General features: G+C 51.3%; 1 protein-coding gene across 1 annotated transcript in view; it reads right to left on the bottom strand.

The window, feature by feature from the left end:
• Positions 1 to 7,149, bottom strand: part of ftsj3 (FtsJ RNA 2'-O-methyltransferase 3) — a 60,591-nt gene extending 53,442 nt beyond the window's left edge. Inside the window, exons 1-5 of the mRNA XM_078430250.1 lie at positions 7,073 to 7,149; positions 6,830 to 6,990; positions 4,333 to 4,438; positions 3,552 to 3,598; positions 767 to 846 (exon numbers count right to left, since the gene is read on the bottom strand). Coding sequence (XP_078286376.1) covers positions 767 to 846; positions 3,552 to 3,598; positions 4,333 to 4,438; positions 6,830 to 6,990; positions 7,073 to 7,149 — 471 coding nt within the window. The remainder of the gene's footprint in view (positions 1 to 766; positions 847 to 3,551; positions 3,599 to 4,332; positions 4,439 to 6,829; positions 6,991 to 7,072) is intronic.
• Between the last annotated feature and the right edge of the window lie 14,230 nt (positions 7,150 to 21,379).

Here is a 21,379-nt window from a genome sequence, read left to right as displayed (position 1 = left end):
GAAAGATGTCGTCAAACTGGAAAGGGTTCAGAAAAGATTTACGAGGATGTTGCCAGGAGTCGAGGCACCTGAGCTACAGGGAGAGGTTGGGGCAGGCTGGGACTCTATTCCTTGGAGCACAGGAGGATGAGGGGTGATCTTATAGAGGTGTACTAAATCTACACCTTTCAGTGACTCCACCTTCAGGGGACTGTGTACCTGCGCTCCAAGATCCCTCTCTGCTCTGCAACACTCCCTGTCTACCTGTGATGCCACTTTCAGGGGACTGTGTACCTGCGCTCCTAGATCCCTCTCTGCTCTGCAACACTCCCTGTCTACCTATGACGCCACTTTCAGGGGACTGTGTACCTGCGCTCCTAGATCCCTCTCTGCTCTACAACACTCCCTGTATACCTGGGAACTGTGTACCTGTGCTCCTAGATCCCTCTCTGCTCTACAACACTCCCTGTCTACCTGTGATGCACTTTCAGGGGACTGTGTACCTGCACTCCTAGATCCCTCACTAACATAAAAGCTTTTCACTGTACCTTGGTACACATGACAATAATAAACTCAACTAAACATTTTGGGGGTCGCTCGCTTAAATCATATTTTAATGGTTCTCCCCCCATAATCATCATTTAGTAGCGCCCTCCCCTAAATCATTCTCCCCGTGACCTGCGTGGGTTTTCTCCGGGTGCTCCGGTTTCCTCCCACACTGCAAAGACGGGCGGATTTGTAGGTTAATTGGCTTCGGTAAGGATTTGTAAATTGTCCCCAGTGCTACCTGTCGACATTTTTCAGTAGTAATATCTTGCTGTAGAGTTATGACGTTAGGAATAGGTTTAATTGGTACGAGATCCACACCTAAAAAAACAAAAATAAAATTAATCGTTTCAGCCTCACAGGTACAGCGCGGAAACAGGCACTTTAGCCCACTGAGTCCGCGTCGACCAGCCATCACCCGTTCACACACAAGTCCAGTTTGGAGATACAGTGCGGAAACACAATCCCTTCCCCACCGAGTCCATCCGTCCGTCCGCACCGACCAGCGAACACCCGTTCACACGCTAGTTTAATAATAATAATAATAATACATTACATTTATATAGCGCTTTTCAAACACTCAAAGACGCTTTACAGGGATTTAGAGAACATAGGGAAGTGAGTAAATAGATAAATAAGTAAACGAACAGGGGAAAGGAGACAGAAGGTGAGGTGACCTTCAGTGGTTGAAGGCAGTACTGAACAGGTGAGACTTCAGTGATGTTTTGAATGTGGTGAGTGTGGAGGAGTCTCTGACGGTTTGAGGTAGTGAGTTCCATAGGGTGGGAGCAGCGATGGAGAAAGCCCTGTCCCCCCAGGATCTGAGTTTGGTCCGGATGTGGGGGGATAGGAGATTGGCAGCGGCAGAGCGGAGGGTGCAGGTGGGAGTGTGCCTGTGGAGGTCGGTCAGGTAGGATGGGGCCAGGTTATGGAGGGCTTTGTAGGTTATGAGGAGGATTTTGTACTGGATTCTCTGGGGGATGGGGAGCCAGTGGAGTTTGTAAAGGACGGGGGTGATATGGTCACGGATCGGGGTGTGGGTGAGTAGACGGGCAGCGGAGTTTTGAAGGTATTGAAGTTTACTGATGATTTTTGAGGGTGCGCCATAGAGGAGGCTGTTGCAGTAGTCCAGACGGGAGGTGATGAAGGCGTGGATGAGGGTTTCTGCAGCTGTGGAGGAGAGGCATGGACGAGACGGGCAATGTTTTTGAAGTGGAAGAAGGCTGTCTTTGTGATGTGTTTGATGTGTTTGTCGAAGGAGAGGGTTTGATCAAAGATCAAAGGGGCGTGGCTGTGTTCTGCAGCTGCGGCTCACCGGCAGTCTCTCCGTTTTTTTTTTGGTGTTTTTTTGTCATTGTTGATGTTAAATGTACGTTTTGTTTTATTTTTAATTCTGTGTATGTAGGGGGGTGGTGGGGGGGGTTGGGGGAAACCTTTTTTTTAAATCTCCTCCTCAACGGAGATGCGACTTTTACCGTGTCGTATCTCCGTTCGCGCAACGGCCTAACAACGTGGAGTCGGCGGCCTCCAGCTGGGATCGACCTCGAAGACTCCGGTCGCAGGGCCTGGACTTACCATCTCGGAGGCCTCGGCCGTGGGCCCTGCAGACCGCAACATCGGGAGTTCGCAGGTCCCTGGCTGGCGACCGGCTTTTGGGAGCTCCAGCCGTAGCAGCTTCGACCGCCCCGAAGCACGAGGCACGATCAACCCGCCCGCAGGCCCTTCATCACCCTGCGTGGCCCGGCCGCAGCACTTTACATCGCCCGGTGGGGGCTCAGGACTCTCATCGCCCTGCGTGGCTCGGCCGCGGCATTTTCCATCGCCCGGTGGGGGCTCAGGACTTTCATCGGCCTGCTCGGCTCGACCCTGGGACTTTCCATCGCCCGGTGGGGGCTTCAAGGGGTTGGGAGCCTCGATCGCCTCGTGGCGCCACGGGGAAAAGAACGAGGAGGAGATAAGACTTTGCCTTCCATCACAGTGAGGGTATGCCTAGAGCAATCACTGTGATGGCTGTTTTGTGTAAAAAATGGTATCTGTGTGTCTTGTGTTCTTTAATGTCTACTGCCGGACCCTGACGTGAGAGGACGCTGGCGTTGAGTATTCGCCGCTTTTTCCGTCAGGATAGTTTGTCTGTTTGTCTGTTTGTTTCTATGTTAATTGTATTTGTAAAGCGCTTTGTGCATGTGTTAAGGCGCTATATAAAATAAATATATTATTATTATTATTATTATGATTCCAAGATTCCGGATGTGAGGGGAGGTGGATACTGGGAGACATCAATGTTGAGGATGAAGTTTTGGGTGGATTTGGTGAGCGTTTTTGGACCAATGATGATGATTTCAGATTTGTTGCAGTTGAGTTTGAGGAAATTTGATTGAAGCCAAGATTTTATTTCAGTGATGCAGTTTGTCAGTGTAGAGTGTGTGGTGGTGGAGATTGACTTGGTGGAGATGAGGAGCTGGATATTTTAGTTTGGAGATACCGCGCGGAAACACAATCCCCTTCCCCACCGAGTCCATCCACGCCGACCTGCGCTCACCCATTCACACGCTAGTTTAGTTTGAAGGTACAGCGCAGAAACAGGCCCTTCGGCCCACCAGGTCCGCGCCGACCAGCGATCACCCTGTACTCCCTCGGTCTCTCTCTCCCTCTCACACACACACTCGGTCCTTTTGTGTCGGATCAGCACGGTGTCCCAGCGTAGAGTTGCTGCCTCACAGCGCCAGAGACCTGGGATTCATCCTGACCACGGGCGCTGTCTGTACGGAGTTTGCACGTTCTCCCCGTGACCTGCATGGGTTTTTTCTCCGGGTGCTCCGGTTTCCTCCCACACTCCAAAGATGCGCGGGGGGTTGTGTGTTAATTGGCTTTGGCGTAAAATTGAAAAAATGTCCCCCATTGTGTGTGTGTAGGGTTAGTGTTAGTGTGCGGGGATCGCTGGTCGGCGCGGACTCGGTGGGCCGAAGGGCCTGTTTCCACGCTGTATCTCTAAACTGAACTAATCTAAAGATCAATAAAGAACTCACCGATAATCACGCTCGAAACGGGCATAAACTTTGAAGCAACTTGCAACCTGTGTGAAAAGATATTAGGGTTAGATTTAAGTTTATTATTGTCAAGTGCACAGCTAAAAGCTTACAAGTTCTAGGATCAGAATGAGGCCATTCGGCCCATCGAATCCACTCCGCCATTCAATCCTGGCTGATCTATCTCTCCCTCCTAACCCCATTCTCCTGCCTTCTCCCCATTACCCCTGACACCCGTACTAATCAGCAATCTCTCTATCTCTGCCTTAAATATTTCTATTGAATTGGCCCCCACCGTCGTCTGTGGCAAAGAAACCCACAGATTCACCACCCTCCGGCTAAAGAAATTCCTCCTCATCTCCTTTCTAAAGGAACGTCCCTTTAATTCTGAGGCTGTGCCCTCTGGTCCGAGACACTCCCACTAGTGGAAACATCCTCTCCACATCCACTCTATCCAGGCCGCTCACTATTCGGCAAAGTCTCAATGAGGTCCCACCACATCTCTCCCCCCTCTCCCTCTCCCCCTCTCCCTCTCTCCCCTTTTGCTCTCACTCCCCTCCCCACTCTCTCCATCTCTCACCCACCCTCTCTCTCGCCCCTCCCCCTCTCTCCCCTCCCCACTCTCACTCTCTCTGCCTCTTCTCTCTCTCCCCCCTCTTTCTATCCCCTCTCTCTCATTCCCCCGTCTCCCCTCTCTATGTCCTCTTTCTCTCTCCTCACCTCTCTCTCACCCCTCCCCCTTCTCTCTATCTCTCTCTCTCTCTCCCTCCCCGCAGCTTACCAGCCTCCGGGGGCAGCACACAGATCGATAAGCACTCGTGCTTTTTGTAGAAATTGGAATCTGCGGTTCAACTGAATTAGCTTGAAGGCCGATCGCGATCTGTACCCTGGGGGGAGAGAGGGGTGACAGAGGGAGAGGGCGAAGAGAAAGAGGGGGGGGCAGAGAGCGAGGGGGAGAGAGCGAGGGGGGAGGGGTAGAGAGGGGGGGGAGATAGAGAGGGAGAGGGGTAGAGAGGGGGGGGGGAGATAGGGAGGGGGAGAGAGAGGGGGAGAGTGGGGGAGGGGGAGAGAGGGAGGGGGGAGGAGAGAGAGTGTTAAACCTGGCCAAGGAATGTGTGCGGTCCACCACATCTCTGGGGAATGTGGACAGACACACAATGTTGGAGTAACTCAGCAGGTTCGTCAGTCTGAAGAAGGGACTCGACCCGAAACATCACCCATTCCCTCTCTCCAGAGATGTTGCCTGACCTGCTGAGTTAATCCGACATTTTGTGATACAAACATCCTGTAACCTCATCTGCCCCTCTCTCGCTCTTTCTCTCTCCCCTCTCCCTCCATCCCCCACCCGTCTCCTCCTCTCCCACCCCTCTCCTCCTGCTCTCCCCACCTCTCCCTCCCTTCCCCACCCCTCTGTCTCCTCCTCTCCCACCCTCTCCCTCCATCCCCCACCCCTCTGTCTCCTCCTCTCTCACCCCCCTCCCTCCCCCACCCCTCTGTATCCTCCCTCCCCCACCCCTGTCTCCCCCTCTCCCACCCCTCTGTCTCCCCCCTCTCCCACAGATTCGCCACTCTCTGGCCAAACAAATCCCCCTTTATCTCCTTCATGCAGGAGCATCCTTCCCTCCCCCCTCTCTCCCCCGTCCCCTCCCCCGCTCATCCTCCCCGTCCCCTCCCCCGCTCCTCTCCCCCCTCCCTCCCCACCCCTCTCCCCTCCCCCACCTCTCCCACCTCTCCCCCCTCCCCCCACCCAACCTCTCCCCCCCAACCCCCACCCAACCTCTCCCACCCTCCCCCACCCCTCCCACCTCTCCCCTACCTCTCCCTCTCCTCTTCCCTCTCCCCCCCAATCCCTCTCCCCCCCAATCCCTCTCCCTCCCTCCCCCCCAACCCCCTCCCCCTCTCCCCTACCTCTCCCCCCTCCCCCCAACCCCTCTCCCCTCCAACCCCCACCCACTCCCCCCCCCAACCTCCTCCCTCCTCCCCCTCCCCCTCACTCCCACTCTCCCCTACCTCTCCCTCCCCCCACCCAACCTCCCCTCCCCACACCCCCCTCTCACTCTCCCCCTCCCCCTCCCTCCCACTCTCCCCTACCTCCCCTCCCCACACCCCCCCTCACACTCCCCCCCTCCCCCTCCCTCCCCACTCTCCCCTACCTCTCCCTCTCCTACCCCCTCCCACTCTCCCCCCCCCCCCAACCTCTCCCTCTCCCCCCCCCTCCCTCCCACTCTCCCCAACCTCTCCCTCCCTCCCCCCAACCCCCACCCCCCACCCCTACCCCTCCCCCCTCCCCCCCAACCCCTCTCCCCTCCCCTCCCACTCTCCCCCTCCTACCCCCTCCCACACTCCCCCCCCCAACCTCTCCCTCTCCCCCCTCCCCCTCCCACTCCCCCCCAACCTCCTCCCTCCCCCCCCCAACCTCTCCCTCTCCCCTCCCCCTCCACTCTCCCCCCAACCCTCTCCCTCCCCCCCCCCAACCTCTCCCTCTCCCCTCCCCCACCCCACTCCCCCCAACCCTCTCCCCTCCCCCCCCCAACCTCTCCCTCTCCCCTCCCCCTCCCACCCCCCCCCAACCTCTCCCTCCCCCCCCCAACCTCTCCCTCTCCCTCCCCCTCCCTCCCACTCTCCCCCCCCCCCCAACCTCTCCCTCTCCCCTCCCCCTCCCACTCTCCCCAACCTCTCCCTCCCCCCCCCAACCTCTCCCTCTCCCCTCCCCCTCCCACTCCCCCCAACCTCTCCCTCCCCCCCCCAACCTCTCCCTCTCCCCTCCCCCTCCCACTCTCCCCAACCTCTCCCTCCCCCCCCCCAACCTCTCCCTCTCCCTCCCCCTCCCTCCCACCTCCCCAACCTCTCCCTCCCCCCCCCCAACCTCTCCCTCTCCCTCCCCCTCCCTCCCACTCCCCCCCAACCTCTCCCTCCCCCCCCCCCAACCTCTCCCTCTCCCTCCCCCTCCCTCCCACTCCCCCCCCCCCCCAACCTCTCCCTCTCCCTCTCCCTCCCACTCCCCCCAACCTCTCCCTCCCCCCCCCCAACCTCTCCCTCTCCCTCCCCCTCCCTCCCACTCTCCCCCCCCAACCTCTCCCTCTCCCCCTCCCCCTCCCACTCTCCCCGAACCTCTCCCTCCCCCCCCCAACCTCTCCCTCTCCCTCCCCCCTCCCTCCCACTCTCCCCAACCTCTCCCTCCCCACACCCCCCCTCTCACTCTCCCCACTCTCCCCGGGGTGGGGGTGGGGGTGACGGTGACGGTGACGGTGGGGGGGGGGGGGGGGGTGTGGAGTTACCGGTTTCCACCGCCAGACGGTAGAACTTGTCGCGGCGGTTTTTTCCCGTCTTCAGCTTCTTCCCCATGCTCTCTCGCTCGCGTCTGCACCGGCCTGCGTACACGTCACCGCCCGCGTCTGCACCGGCCTGCGTACACGTCACCGCCCGCGTCTGCACCGGCCTGCGTACACGTCACCGCCCGCGTCTGCGCCGGCCTGCGTACACGTCACCGCCCGCGTCTCGCCGGCCTGCGCACGCATCACCCGCCCGCGTCCGCGCCGGCGTGCGCACGCGTCACCGCTCGCGTCTGAACGTCGGCGCTCCCTGCGTTACGCGTCATGAGGTCTGCGTAGGACGTCACCACTTCCTGCACAGCATCGTCACCGCTTCCAGTGTAGACAATATAATACAATATGAATGAAAGAATGAATGAATGAATAAATAAATAAATAAATAAATAAATGAATGAATGAATGAATGAATGAATGAATGAATGAATGAATGAATGAATGAATGAATGAGTTTATTGGCCAAGTATGCAGATACAAGGAATGTGCCTTGGTGTTATGCTCACAAATGACAATACAAACATACAGTTAACAATTAAGAATAAAGCATAACCACATCAAAACAATAAGGATACACCATTACGGTCTAAACATGTGGGTGAAAATAAACCAGAGCAAAAAAGAGACTACAGACTTTGGTTATTGAGTAGAACTATCACTCATGGGAAAAAAAGCTGTTTTTATGTCTGGCTGTGGCTGCTTTGACAGTCAGGAGTCGCCTTCCAGAGGGAAGTGCTTCGAAGAGTTTGTGGCCAGGGTGAGAGGGGTCAGAGATGATCTTGCCCGCTCGCTTCCTGGCCCTTGCAGTGTATAGTTCGTTAATAGGGGGAAGGTCCGTTGCAGCCTCCGGATGTCGTGCTTGGTGGCTGAGCCAAACCAAACCATAATGGAGAAGGTGAGGACGGACTCAATGATAGCAGTATAGAATTGGACCATCATTGCCTGTGGCAGATTGTGTTTCTTCAGTTGCCGCAAGAAGTACATCCTCTGTTGGGTCTTTTTGACTGTGAAGTCAATGGTGGCTCCCCATTTAAGGTCCCTGGAGATGATGGTTCCAAGGAACTTAAATGACTCCACAGATGTGACTATGGTGTTGTTGATGGTGAGTGGGGGGAGGGGAGGGGGAGCTCTTCGAAAGTCTACAATTAGTTCCACTTTCTTGAGATCATTGAGCTCCAGGTTGTTGCGATGGCACCAGGTTGGCAGCTGTGTCACTTTCCCTCCATCCTGGCTCAGTCCAATCATAGAAACATAGAAACATAGAAAATAGGTACAGCAGTAGGCCATTCGGCCCTTCAAGCCTGCACCGCCATTCAATATGATGATGGCTGATCATCCAGCTCAGTAACCTGTACCTGCCTTCTCTCCATACCCCCTGATCCCTTTAGCCACAAGGGCCACATCTAACTCCCTCTTAAATATAGCCAATGAACTGGCCTCAACTACCTTATGTGGCAGAGAATTCCACAGACTCACCACTCTCTGTGTGAAGAAATGTTTTCTCATCTCAGTCCTAAAAGACTTCCCCCTTATCCTTAAGCTGTGACCCCTGGTTCTGGACTTCCCCAACATCAGGAACAATCTTCCCGCATCTAGCCTCTCCAACCCCTTAAGAATTTTATATGTTTCTATAAGATCCTCTCTCAGTCTTCTAAATTCCAGCGAGTATAGGCCTAGTCTATCCAGTCTTTCTTCATATGAAAGTCCTGCCATTCCAGGGATCAATCTGGTGAACCTTCTCTGTACTCCCTCTAAGGCTAGAATGTCTTTCCTCAGATTAGGAGATCAAAACTGTACACAATACTCCAGGTGCGGTCTCACCAAGGCCCTGTACAACTGCAGCAGAACCTCCCTGCTCCTATACTCAAATCCTCTTGCTATGAATGCTAACATACCATTCGCTTTCTTCACTGCCTGCTGCACCTGCACGCTTGCTTTCAATGACTGGTGCACCATGACACCCAGGTCACGTTGCATCTCCCCTTTCTCTAATTGGCCACCATTCAGGTAATACTCTGCTTTCCTGTTCTTGCCGCCAAAGTGGATAACCTCACATTTATCCACATTATATTGCATCTGCCATGCATTTGCCCACTCGCCTAATCTATCCAAGTCACTCTGCAGCCTCCTAGCATCCTCCTCGCAGCTAACACTGCCACCCAGCTTCGTGTCATCCGCAAACTTAGAGATGTTGCATTCAATTCCCTCATCCAAATCATTAATATATTGTAAATAACTGGGGTCCCAGCACTGAGCCTTGCGGTACCCCACTAGTCACTGCCTGCCATTCCGAAAAGGACCCATTTATTCCTACTCTTTGCTTCCTGTCCGCCAACCAATTCTCTATCCACCTCAACACTGAACCCCCAATACTGTGTGCTTTAAGTTTGTACACCAATCTCCTATGTGGGACCTTGTCGAAGGCCTTCTGAAAGTCCAGATATAACACATCAACTGGTTCTCCCTTATCCACTCTACTAGTTACATCCTCGAAAAATTCTATAAGATTCGTCATACATGATTTGCCTTTGGTAAATCCATGCTGACTTTGTCCAATGATTTCACCACTTTCCAAATGTGATGCTATCACATCTTTAATAACTGACTCTAGCATTTTCCCCACTACCGATGTTAGGCTAACTGGTCTATAATTCCCCGTTTTCTCTCTCCCTCCCTTTTTAAAAAGTGGGGTTACATTAGCTACCCTCCAGTCCTCAGGAACTACTCCAGAATCTAAAGAGTTTTGAAAAATTATCACTAATGCATCCACTATTTCTGGGGCAACTTCCTTAAGCACTCTGGGATGCAGCCTATCTGGCCCTGGGGATTTATCGGCCTTTAATCCATTTAATTTACCTAACACCATTTCCCGACTAACCTGGATTACCCTCAGTTCCTCCATCTCATTAGACCCCCGGTCCCCTGCTATTTCTGGCAGATTGTTTATGTCTTCCTTAGTGAAGACAGAACCAAAGTAGTTGTTCAATTGGTCTGCCATCTCCTTGTTCCCTATTGTAGCGACCATAGAGATTGGTCCTAGATGTCGAACCCTCAGATTGGCCAGCGAGGTCACGTGTGGGTGCGACCGAAGGGATTGGTCCAGGGAGTGAGATCGCTGATTGGACAGCGTGGTCACGTGCGGCTTTGCCGCCTAAAGGAGTGAGTTGAGAGACTTCTTTGAAGAGAACAGTTAGTTTTAATGGTTGTCTGTAATCTCGTTATGTAAACTTTGTGATCGAATATTGATGTCGCAATAAACCTCTTCAACAAAGAACGAGCCTCCAGACTCGCCATGCTACGCTGGCTAGTGGCCACCCGTTCCCTTTTTGTCTGTGGTGTGGCCAACTCACTAAACGTGCTATCCACGACTTTCTCAGCATCGCGGATGCTCCAGAATGACTCCAACCTCAGCTCCAACCGCTCAATGCGGTCTACCATGAGCTGCAGCTGGACACATTTGAGGAAGGATATTCTTGCTATGGAGGGCGTGCAGCGTAGGTTCACTAGGTTAATTCCCTGAATGGCGGGACTGTCGTATGTTGAAAGGCTGGAGCGATTGGGCTTGTATACACTGGAATTTAGAAGGATGAGGGGGGATCTTATTGAAACATATAAGATAATTAGGGGATTGGACACATTAGAGGCAGGAAACATGTTCCCAATGTTGGGGGAGTCCAGAACAAGGGGCCACAGTTTAAGAATAAGGGGTAGGCCATTTAGAACGGAGATGAGGAATAACTTTTTCAGTCAGAGAGTGGTGAAGGTGTGGAATTCTCTGCCTCAGAAGGCAGTGGAGGCCAGTTCGTTGGATGCTTTCAAGAGAGAGCTGGATAGAGCTCTTAAGGATAGCGGAGTGAGGGGGTATGGGGAGAAGGCAGGAACGGGGTACTGATTGAGAGTGATCAGCCATGATCGCATTGAATGGCGGTGCGTACAGGCTTGAAGGGCTGAATGGCCTACTCCTGCACCTATTGTCTATTGTCTATTGTCTATTTCCTGCACACGTAGTCATCAGGGACACCGTCAGTATTCCTGATTTCCCACATGCTACAGGATGAGCAAACCACGGGGCTGATCTCAGCTGACATGGCTTACCCGTTATATTAAATCAAATCCCTTAAATTAAATCAAATCAAATCCGCACACTCCCTATTTAAAAATCGTAATCCTTTTAAGCTGTACCTTTAACTAAAAAAACCCAATCAGGGTTGTGTCGTCCGCAAACTTGAGGAGCTTGACAGAGGAGTGTGTGGAGGTGCAGTCATTGGTGTAGAGAGAGTAAAGTAGAGGGTAGAGTACGCAGCCTTGCGGTGCTCCTATGCTGAGGGTCTGCGGGTCGGAGACGTGTTTTCCCAGCCTCACATGCTGCTTCCTGTCCATCAGGAAGTTGATGATCCACAGAGGGGATTCAGGCACAGTCAACTGGGGGAGTTTGTAGACAATAGACAATAGACAATAGGTGCAGGAGTAGGCCATTCAGCCCTTCGAGCCTGTACGCACAGCCATTCAATGCGATCATGGCTGATCACTCTCAATCAGTACCCCGTTCCTGCCTTCTCCCCATACCCTCTCACTCCGCTATCCTTAAGAGCTCTATCCAGCTCTCTCTTGAAAGCATCCAACGAACTGGCCTCCACTGCCTTCTGAGGCAGAGAATTCCACACCTTCACCACTCTCTGACTGAAAAAGTTCTTCCTCATCTCCGTTCTAAATGGCCTACCCCTTATTCTTAAACTGTGGCCCCTTGTTCTGGACTCCCCCAACATTGGGAACATGTTTCCTGCCTCTAATGTGTCCAATCCCCTAATTATCTTATATGTTTCAATAAGATCCCCCCCTCATCCTTCTAAATTCCAGTGTATACAAGCCCAATCGCTCCAGCCTTTCAACATACGACAGTCCCGCCATTCCGGGGATTAACCTAGTGAACCTACGCTGCACCTACGCTGCATGCCACTACGTTTGTAGTGTAGTAGCTCTGGCAGTGGTGTTAAAAGCAGAGCTAAAGTCCACAAACAGAATCTTGGCATAGGTCCCCTTGTGGTCTAGGTGCTGGAGGATGAAGTGCTGGCCTAGATTGACTGCGTGGTCGACCGATCTATTGGCCCGGTATGCAAACTGCAGGGGGTCCAGCAGGGGGTTTGTTATGTTTACAATATAATAAAATATAAGTCAAGTCAAGTCAAGTCACTTTTATTTGTATAGCACATTTAAAAACAACCCACGTTGACCAAAGTGCTGTAATCTGTTTAGGTACTAAGGAAATAATGAAACATACAAACATAACAGCACATACATAAACAGTTCACAGCGCCTCCTCAATGAGCCTCAAACGCTAGGGAGTAGAAATAGGTTTTGAGCCTGGACTTAAAGGAGTGGATGGAGGGGGCAGTTCTGATGGGGAGAGGGATGCTGTTCCACAGTCTAGGAGCTGCAACCGCAAAAGCGCGGTCACCCCTGAGCTTAAGCCTAGACCGCGGGATAGTGAGTAGCCCCAAGTCGGCCGACCTGAGGGACCTGGAGTTAGAGAGGGGGGTTAGAAGATTTTTGATGTAGGTGGGGGAATGTCCATTTAGGGCTTTATATGTGAATAGGAGGAGCTTGAAGTTGATTCTGTACCGTACAGGGAGCCAGTGGAGAGAGGCCAGAATCGGGGTGATGTGGTCCCTTTTACGGGTACCCGTCAGGAGTCTCGCGGCGGCGTTTTGGACCAGTTGCAGGCGGGACAGGGAAGATTGGCTGATCCCAGTGTATAGGGAGTTGCAGTAGTCTAGGCGGGAGGAAATGAAAGCGTGAATGATTTTTTCAGTGTCGTCGAATTGGAGGAAAGGTTTGATTTTAGCTATGGTTCGAAGTTGGAAGAAGCTGGCTTTTACCACAGCGTAGACTTGCTTGTCAAACTTTAATGCAGAGTCAAATATCACGCCAAGGTTTTTGACATGCGGTTTGACTAGGCAGGATAGGCTTCCAAGACTGCCTGTTATCAATTTGATGGAGTCGGGGGGGCCGAATAGGATGACCTCAGACTTGCTCTCGTTTAATTGGAGGAAGTTCTGTGCCATCCAACATTTTATGTCCTCAAGGCAGTGTAAGAGGCTGTTTAAATTTGACCAGTTGTTGGGTTTCAGGGGGAGGTAAAGCTGAGTGTCATCGGCATAGCAGTGGAAAGAAATGCCGTGCCTTTGAATGATTTGGCCAAGGGGGAGCATGTATAGAGAGAAGAGAATGGGGCCTAGGATGGAGCCTTGTGGAACCCCGCAGGAGAGGCTAGCTGGAGCAGAGGAATAACTGCCTATGTTGATGGCGAAACTCCTATCTTTGAGGTAGGAAACGAACCAGCTCAGGGCAGTGCCATCAATGCCAACCGCGTACCGGAGACGGTCAATAAGGATGGTGTGGTCCACTGTATCGAACGCTGCGCTGAGGTCGAGAAGGAGCAGGATTGCACAGTCGCCGGTGTCGATGGCGAGAAGCAGGTCGTTGTGTACCTTCAACAAGGCAGACTCTGTGCTGTGGTGGGCTCTGAAACCTGACTGGAAACTTTCCAGGATGGTGTTTTGGTGCAGGTAGGGCACTAATTGGTTTAGAATTGCCTTTTCAAGGACTTTTGACAGGAATGGCAGTTTGGAAATGGGTCTGTAGTTGCTAGGCAAGGTGGGGTCTAGGTTAGGTTTTTTCAGGAGGGGCTGGACCACCGTGTGCTTGAAACTGGTTGGAACAGTGCCAGTGGCCAGAGAACTGTTGATAATAGAGAGGATGCTGGGACCGGCTATTGCAATGACATCCTTCAGAAGGGCAGTGGGGGCAGGATCAAGGGGGCAGGTTGCAGGTTTCATAGCGGAGACAAGCTTTGCAAGGGAGGATAGAGTGATGGGTTGGAAACAGTCCAATATAAGACAATAAAATACAATAGAAGACAATGCAATACAGTATTATAGTGTGTTGTAGTGTGTTCTAATGTATATAATGTATATAATGTGTTATAGTGCATTAAAGTGTATTACTGGGTGTTATAATAATAATAATAATAATAATGCATTTTATTTATATAGCGCTTTTCATACACTCAAAGACGCTTTACAGAGATTTTGAGAACATAGGGAAATGAATAAATAGATAAATAAGTAAATAAGTAAACGAACAGAGAAAGGAGACAGAGGGTGAGGTGACCTTCAGTGGTTGAAGGCAGTACTGAACAGGTGAGACTTCAGCGATGTTTTGAATGTGGTGAGTGTGGAGGAGTCTCTGACGGTTTGGGGTAGTGAGTTCCATAGGGTGGGAGCAGCGATGGAGAAAGCCCTGTCCCCCCAGGATCTGAGTTTGGTCCGGATGTGGGGGGATAGGAGATTGGCAGCGGCAGAGCGGAGGGTGCAGGTGGGAGTGTGCCTGTGGAGGAGGTCGGTCAGGTAGGATGGGGCCAGGTTATGGAGGGCTTTGTAGGTCATGAGGAGGATTTTGTACTGGATTCTCTGGGGGATGGGGAGCCAGTGGAGTTTGTAAAGGACGGGGGTGACATGGTCACGGATCGGGGTGTGGGTGAGTAGACGGGCAGCGGAGTTTTGAATGTATTGAAGTTTATTGATGATTTTTGATATAACACCGATTTCAATGAAACTTCTTCCATTAGCATCAAAAGGACAAGGTGGGCCTAAAATTGTTGCGCTATCGTGCGAATAAACAAACTAACAAACAAGAGTTTTAGTATATAGATATTATAGATTAAATTAAAGATAACATAAAACTAAGATTGAATATGTTTATTGGCCATGTCCGTGAGGAGGTGGGTGTAGCCCCGGGAGGAAGGTAAAGGCCTGACCAAATCCACGTGGATGTGGAAAAAACGAACAGCCGGGACCTCGAAATCCTGTACGGGGGGCTGGACGTGGCGCTGGACTTTAGCGGTCTGACAGGGCACGCAGGAACGTGCCCACCCCGCTACCTGTTTCCGCAGGCCATGCCAGACAAACCTCGCTGCTACTAAGGCAGAGGTGGAGCGGATGGACGGGTGCGCCAGCCCATGAATGGCATCGAAAACCCGGCGCTGAAGGGAGGGCGGTACTACCGGCCTGGGACGGGGAAGAGAAACATCGCACCAGACTTTCGTGCCCTCCGACCCACAAGCTACCTGGGCCAACTTCAATCCCGAAGTGGTGGACCGGTAAGCCGAAACGGTATCCGCTAGGAGCTGTGCCTCCGCGAGCTCCTGGGGATCCACTTCGCAGTCCACCGCCGAAATAGGGGGAAAAGCAGGTCTAGACAGGGCGTCAGCAACGGCATTAAGCTTACCCGCGATATGACGGACATCTGTGGTAAATTCGGAGATAGCAGTCAGGTGCCGCTGCTGGCTGTTGTCATGGGTCAGACAATTTCAAAAAAGCAAATGTTAATGGCTTGTGGTCCGTAAATGCCACAAATGGGCGGCCCTCGAGGAAATACCTGAAATGACGGACAGCTAAATAGAGAGCCAGAAGCTCTCGGTCAAATGCGCTATACTTCAGCTCGGCCGAATTTAGTTGCCGGCCGAAAAACGCTAAAGGCTGCCAACGGCCACCGACCTGCTGCTCCAGAACCCCGCCCACCGCCACGTCAGAGGCGTCAACCGTCAGGGCCGTGGGGGCGGAGGGGCTCGGATGGACCAACTTGGTGGCGTCTGCCAAGGCTGCCTTAGCTGCTGTAAAAGCCGACTCAGCGGTCGGGGACCACAACAACTCTACCGGTTTTCCCGCAAGGCACTGGAAAAGTGGGCGCATGACTCGCGCAGCTGCCGGAACGAACCTATGGTAGAAATTAACCATGCCTACGAACTCCTGTAGCCCTTTTACTGTGGTGGGCCTGGGAAATGCCCGGATAGCCTCCACCTTCTCGGGCAAAGGGGAGGCGCCGGCAGGGGTAATTCTGTGCCCTAGAAAATCAAGAGCAGGAAGGCCGAATTGACATTTGGAGGGTTGGATAATGAGCCCGTGGTCTTGGAGCCGCTGGAACACGGTCCGCAAATGGGCCTGGTGTTCCTGCACGGAGGGGCTGGCGACCAGGATGTCGTCTAAATAAATAAACAAAAATGGTAAACCCCGGCCCACGCGGTCCATCAGTCGCTGGAAAGCCTGTGCCGCGTTCTTTAAACCGAAAGGCATACGCAACCATTCAAACAACCCGAACGGAGTAATTGTTGCAGTTTTCTGTATGTCCTCCGGTCGCACCGGAATCTGATGGTATCCTCGCACCAAATCGATTTTGGAAAACACCACCGCTCCTTCCAGCCCAGATGAAAAATCCTGTAGGTGCGGTATGGGGTAGCGATCAGCCGTGGTGACAGCATTGAGACGCCGATAATCGCCACATGGTCTCCACCCCCCAGATGCCTTGGAGACCATGTGTAACGGCGAGGCCCACGGGCTGTCAGACTGACGGACAATTCCCATTTCCTCCATTTTCCTGAACTCCGCCCTTGCCACCACCAGTTTGTCTGGCGGTAGTCTCCTGGCCCGAGCGAAAACGGGAGGGCCTTCGGTGCGGATGTGATGGACCACACCGTGCTTAGCCGAAGGCGTGTCAAAACGTTGGATGAGCAGCTCTGGAAACTCTGCCAGAATCGCAGCATACGAGTCGGGGGCCGCGACGACGGCCTGGACAGTAGGGCTGGGCGAGGAGGCGATTGTCGGAGCGACGTGCTCATCTTCGGCGGAGGGTCGGAGGTCGTTACCGCGGACATCAGGAACCAGTGAAAAAGCCCAGAGAAAATCTGCGCCCAGGATCGCTTGTTTGACGTCGGCTATGATGAATGGCCATTCGTACGTGCGGAGGCCTAACACAAGGGACATCTTCCGTGTACCGAAAGTGCGAATTGGGCTGCCATTAACCGCGATGAGGGTGGGACCTGTCTTACCCGATCTGGTTTCGAGGTCGGTCGGCGGCACTATGCTGACGATGGCTCCCGTGTCTACCAAAATTCTGTGTCCGTGAATCGATCATGGACATAGAGGCGCCGGTTCTGGCCAATCGTAACTGCCCCTATGTACGATCAGCCGAGGCATTTCCCGCGAAGGTACAAGGCAAACGGCAGTTGCGGGATTCGTTACCCCATCGTAGGTGATAATAGCACCAGCCGCGCTTGTGCGGATCTTTTTGGCGGGCTTTCGGAGAATTGGCGGGAGACGTGGCGCCATCTTGCCGTCGCTGTGGCGTGGTCACTGATGTCGAGACTTTGTTGATCGAACCACTTGCCTTGTTTTATGCCGCTATGAGCGCGTCCGCTTTCGCTGCATATGCTTCGGGGTCCTTAATAGAACAATCCGTGAGCAGCAGTCGGACATCCTCGGGAAGTTTCTCGCGGAATGCCTGTTCGAACATAGGGCAATCCGTATGCTCACCGGCTAGCATCATCATTTCGGCCATGAGGACGGAAGGCAGTTGGTCTCCAAGATCTGTTAGGTGCAGAAGTTTTGCCGCACCACCATGCTTATTAAACCCGAAGGTTCGCAGTAATACTTTCTTCATGGCCTCGTACTTGTTTTCCGCAGGTGGATTCACGATGAACCGCATCACGCGCTTGGTTGTGTCCGGCGATAGAGCGCTGACGAGGTAGTAGTACATCGTGGATTCGTCCGACACCTTCTTTATATGAAATTGAGCCTCGGTGTGGATAAACCAAGCTTGCGGTGCGTGCGTCCAAAACAACGGAAGATGAACGCTTCCCGCGCTTGACTCCGGTGTGCCCGGCTCGGTCATCGTCAACGAGGCGTCGGGTTCCTGCTCAGTCGGTGATCGTCCAGATCACGTCGGGGTCACCAATATGGCGAGTCCGAAACTTGTTGGTTGTAGAAGAAGTTTATTGCAGCCGCAATATTCGAATACAGAGTTAAACAACAAGGTAAAGGACAACCATCACAAACTTACTGTCTTCCTTGAAGACTTCGCCGAACTAACTAAATCGGGCGCCAAACGCGCACATGACATCGCTGGCCAATCAGCGATGTCGCTCCCTGGACCAATCCCCATGGTCGCGTTCCCACGTGACCTCGCTGGCCAATCCGAGGGTTCGACGACCTGGACCATTCTCTATGGTCGCTACAATTCCAAGATTCCGTATGTGAGGTGAGGTGGATACTGGGAGACCATCAATGTTGAGGATGAAGTTGTGGGTGGATTTGGTGAGCGTTTTTGGACCAATGATGATGATTTCAGATTTGTTGCAATTGAGTTTGAGGAAGTTTGATTGAAGCCAAGATTTTATAGTGTGTTATGGTGTGTTATCGTGTGTATAGTGTGTTATATTTTAGTGTGTTATAGTGTGTTATAGTGGTGCTATAGTGTGTTATAGTGTGTTATATTATGTTATAATGTGTTATAGTGTGTTATAGTGTGTTCTGGTGTGTTATGTTGTGTTATAGTGTGAAATAGAGTGTTATAGTGTATTATATTGTATTATAATGTGCTATAGTGTGTTATAGTGTGTTATTGTGTATTGTATTCCTGCGCAGTAGGATGTTAGGAGGTTTCAGGGTGACCTGGACAGGTTGAGTGAGTGGGCAGATGTCATGCAGATGCAGTATTATGTAGATAAATGTGAGGTTATCCACTTTGGCGGCAAAACAAGGAGGCAGATTATTATCTCAATATCCACTTCGTCCCTTCCTACCCAAACCACCCTAACCCGGGCACTTTCCCTTGCAACCGCACGAGATGCAACACCTGTCCCTATTACCTCCCCCCCTCAACTCCATCAAAGGACCCAAACATTCTTTCCAGGTGAGACAGAGGTTCACCTGCACCTCCTCCAACCTCATCTATTGCATCCGCTGCTCTAGATGTCAACTTATCTATATCGGCGAAACCAAGCGCAGGCTCGGCGATCGCTTCGCTGAACACCTGCGCTCGGTCCGCATTAACGCAACTGATCTCCCGGTGGCCCAGCACTTTAACTCCCCCTCCCATTCCCAGTCTGACCTCTCTGTCATGGGCCTCCTCCAGTGCCATAGTGAGGCCCGCCGGAAATTGGAGGAGCAGCACCTCATATTTCGCCTGGGCAGTTTGCAGCCCGGTGGTATGAACGTCGACTTCTCCAACTTCAGGATAGCTCTCTGTCCTTCCCTTCCCCTCCACCTTCCAGAGCTCCCTCTATCTTCCTGTCTCCACCTATATCCTTCCTTTGTCCACCCCCGACATCAGTCTGAAGAAGGGTCTCGACCCGAAACGTCACCCATTCCTTCTCTCCCGAGATGCTGCCTGACCTGCTGAGTTACTCCAGCATTTTGTGAATAAATCGATTTGTACCAGCATCTGCAGTTATTTCTTATATTATCTCATGGTGTCTGGTTATGTAACAGGGAAGTGCAGCGAGACCTGGTGTCCTTGTGCACCAGTCACTGAAAGTTGGCGTGCAGTTACAGCAGGCAGTGAAGAAAGCTAATGGCATGTTGGCCTTCATAACGAGAGGATTTCAGTATAGGAGTTCTTCTGCAGTTGTAGTTGGTAATACCACATCTGGAGTATTGTGTACAGTTTTGGTCTCCTAATTTGAGGAAGGACATCCTTGCTATTGAGGCAGTGCAGCGTAGGTTCACGAGATTGATCCTGGATGGCAGGACTGACTTTTGAGGAAAGATTGAAATGACCAGGCTTGTATTCACTGGAGTTTAGAAGGATGAGAGGAGATCTTATAGAGACATATACAATTATAAAAGGACTGGACAAGCTAGATGCAAGAAAAATGTTCCCAATGTTTGGGGAATCCAGAAGCATTTGTTTGGGACAAAGACCCATCATTTATTTATTTGCCCCTGTACTCCACAATTTGAGATTTGTAATAGAAAAATATCACGTGGTTAAAGTGCACAAATGTTCCCCATGTTTGGGGAGGCCACAGCCTTAGAATAAAGGGGGGGCCATTTAAAACTGAGGTGAGAAGGAACTTTTTCACCCAGAGAGTTGTGAATTTGTGGAATTCTCTGCCATAGAGGGCAGTGGAGGCCAAATCATTGGATGGATTTAAGAGAGAGTTAGATAGAGCTCTAGGGCTAGTAGAATCAAGGGATATGGGGAGAAGACAGGCACGGCTTACTGATTGTGGATGATCAGCCATGATCACAACGAATGGTGGTGCTGGCTCGAAGGGCCGAATGGCCTCCTCCTGCACCTGTTTTTCTATGTTTCTATATTGTATTATAGTGTTATAGTGTTATAGTGGATTATAGTGTGTTGTTATGATCAGTCATGATCACATTGAATGGCGGTGTTAGCACGAAGGGCCGAATGTGTTATAGACAAAAGACAATAGGTGCAGGAGTAGGCCATTCGGCCCTTCATGCTAGCACCGCCATTCAATGTGATCATGACTGATCATTCACAATCAGTACCCCATTCCTTGTTTCTCCCATACCCCCTGATTTCACTATTATTAAGAGATCTATCTAGCTCTCTCTTGAAAGCATCCAGAGAATTGGCCTCCATTGAGGCAGAGAATTCCACAGATTTGTGAAAAGTGTGTTATAGTGTGTAATATGTGTTATATTGTGTTATAGTTTGTTATATTATGTTATAGTGTGTTATAGTATCTTATAGTGTGTTATAGTGTGTTATATTGTGTTATGGTGTGTTATAGTTTATGGTGTTATAGTATATTGTAATGTTTAATGTGTAAAAGTGTGTTATAGTGTGTTATATTGTATTATGGTGTGTTATAGTTTATGGTGTTATGGTGTGTTATAGTTTGTTATACTGTGTTATAGTGTGTTATAGTGTATTGTAATGTGTAAAAGTGTGTAAAAGTGTGTTACAGTGGATTATAGTGTATTATAGTGTGTTATAATGTGTTATACTGTTCTAATGTGTTATGGGGTGTTATAGTGTGATACAGTGGATTATAGTGTGTTATGTTGTGTTATAGTGTGTTATAGTGTGTTATAGTGTGCTATATTGTGTTATAGTGTGTTATACTGTTCTAGTGTGTGATGGTGTGTTATAATGTGTGTTATATTGTGTTATAGTGTGTTATAACCATATAACCATATAACAATTACAGCACGGAAACAGGCCTGTCCGGCCCTACCAGTCCACGCCGACCACTTTCTCTGACCTAGTCTCATCTACCTGCTCTCAGACCATAACCCTCCAATCCCCTCTTATCCATATACCTATCCAATTTACTCTTAAATAATAAAATCGAGCCTGCCTCCACCACTTCCACCAGAAGCTCATTCCACACAGCCACCACCCTCTGAGTAAAGAAGTTCCCCCTCATGTTACCCCTAAACTTTTGTCCCTTAATTCTGAAGTTATGTCCCCTTGTTGGAATCTTCCCCACTCTCAAATGGAAAAGCCTACCCACGTCAACTCTGTCCGTCCCTCTTAAAATTAAAAAAACCTCTATCAAGTCCCCCCTCAACCTTCTACGCTCCAAAGAATAAAGACCCAACCTGTTCAACCTCTCTCTGTAGCTTAAGTGCTGAAACCCAGGCAACATTCTAGTAAATCACCTCTGTACCCTCTCCATTTTGTCGACATCCT

Source organism: Rhinoraja longicauda, chromosome 39 (assembly GCF_053455715.1).
Source record: "Rhinoraja longicauda isolate Sanriku21f chromosome 39, sRhiLon1.1, whole genome shotgun sequence".
NCBI lineage: Eukaryota > Metazoa > Chordata > Chondrichthyes > Rajiformes > Arhynchobatidae > Rhinoraja > Rhinoraja longicauda.
The sequence above is the reverse complement of the archived record's forward strand: the minus strand, read 5'-3'. Positions and strand labels throughout refer to the sequence as shown.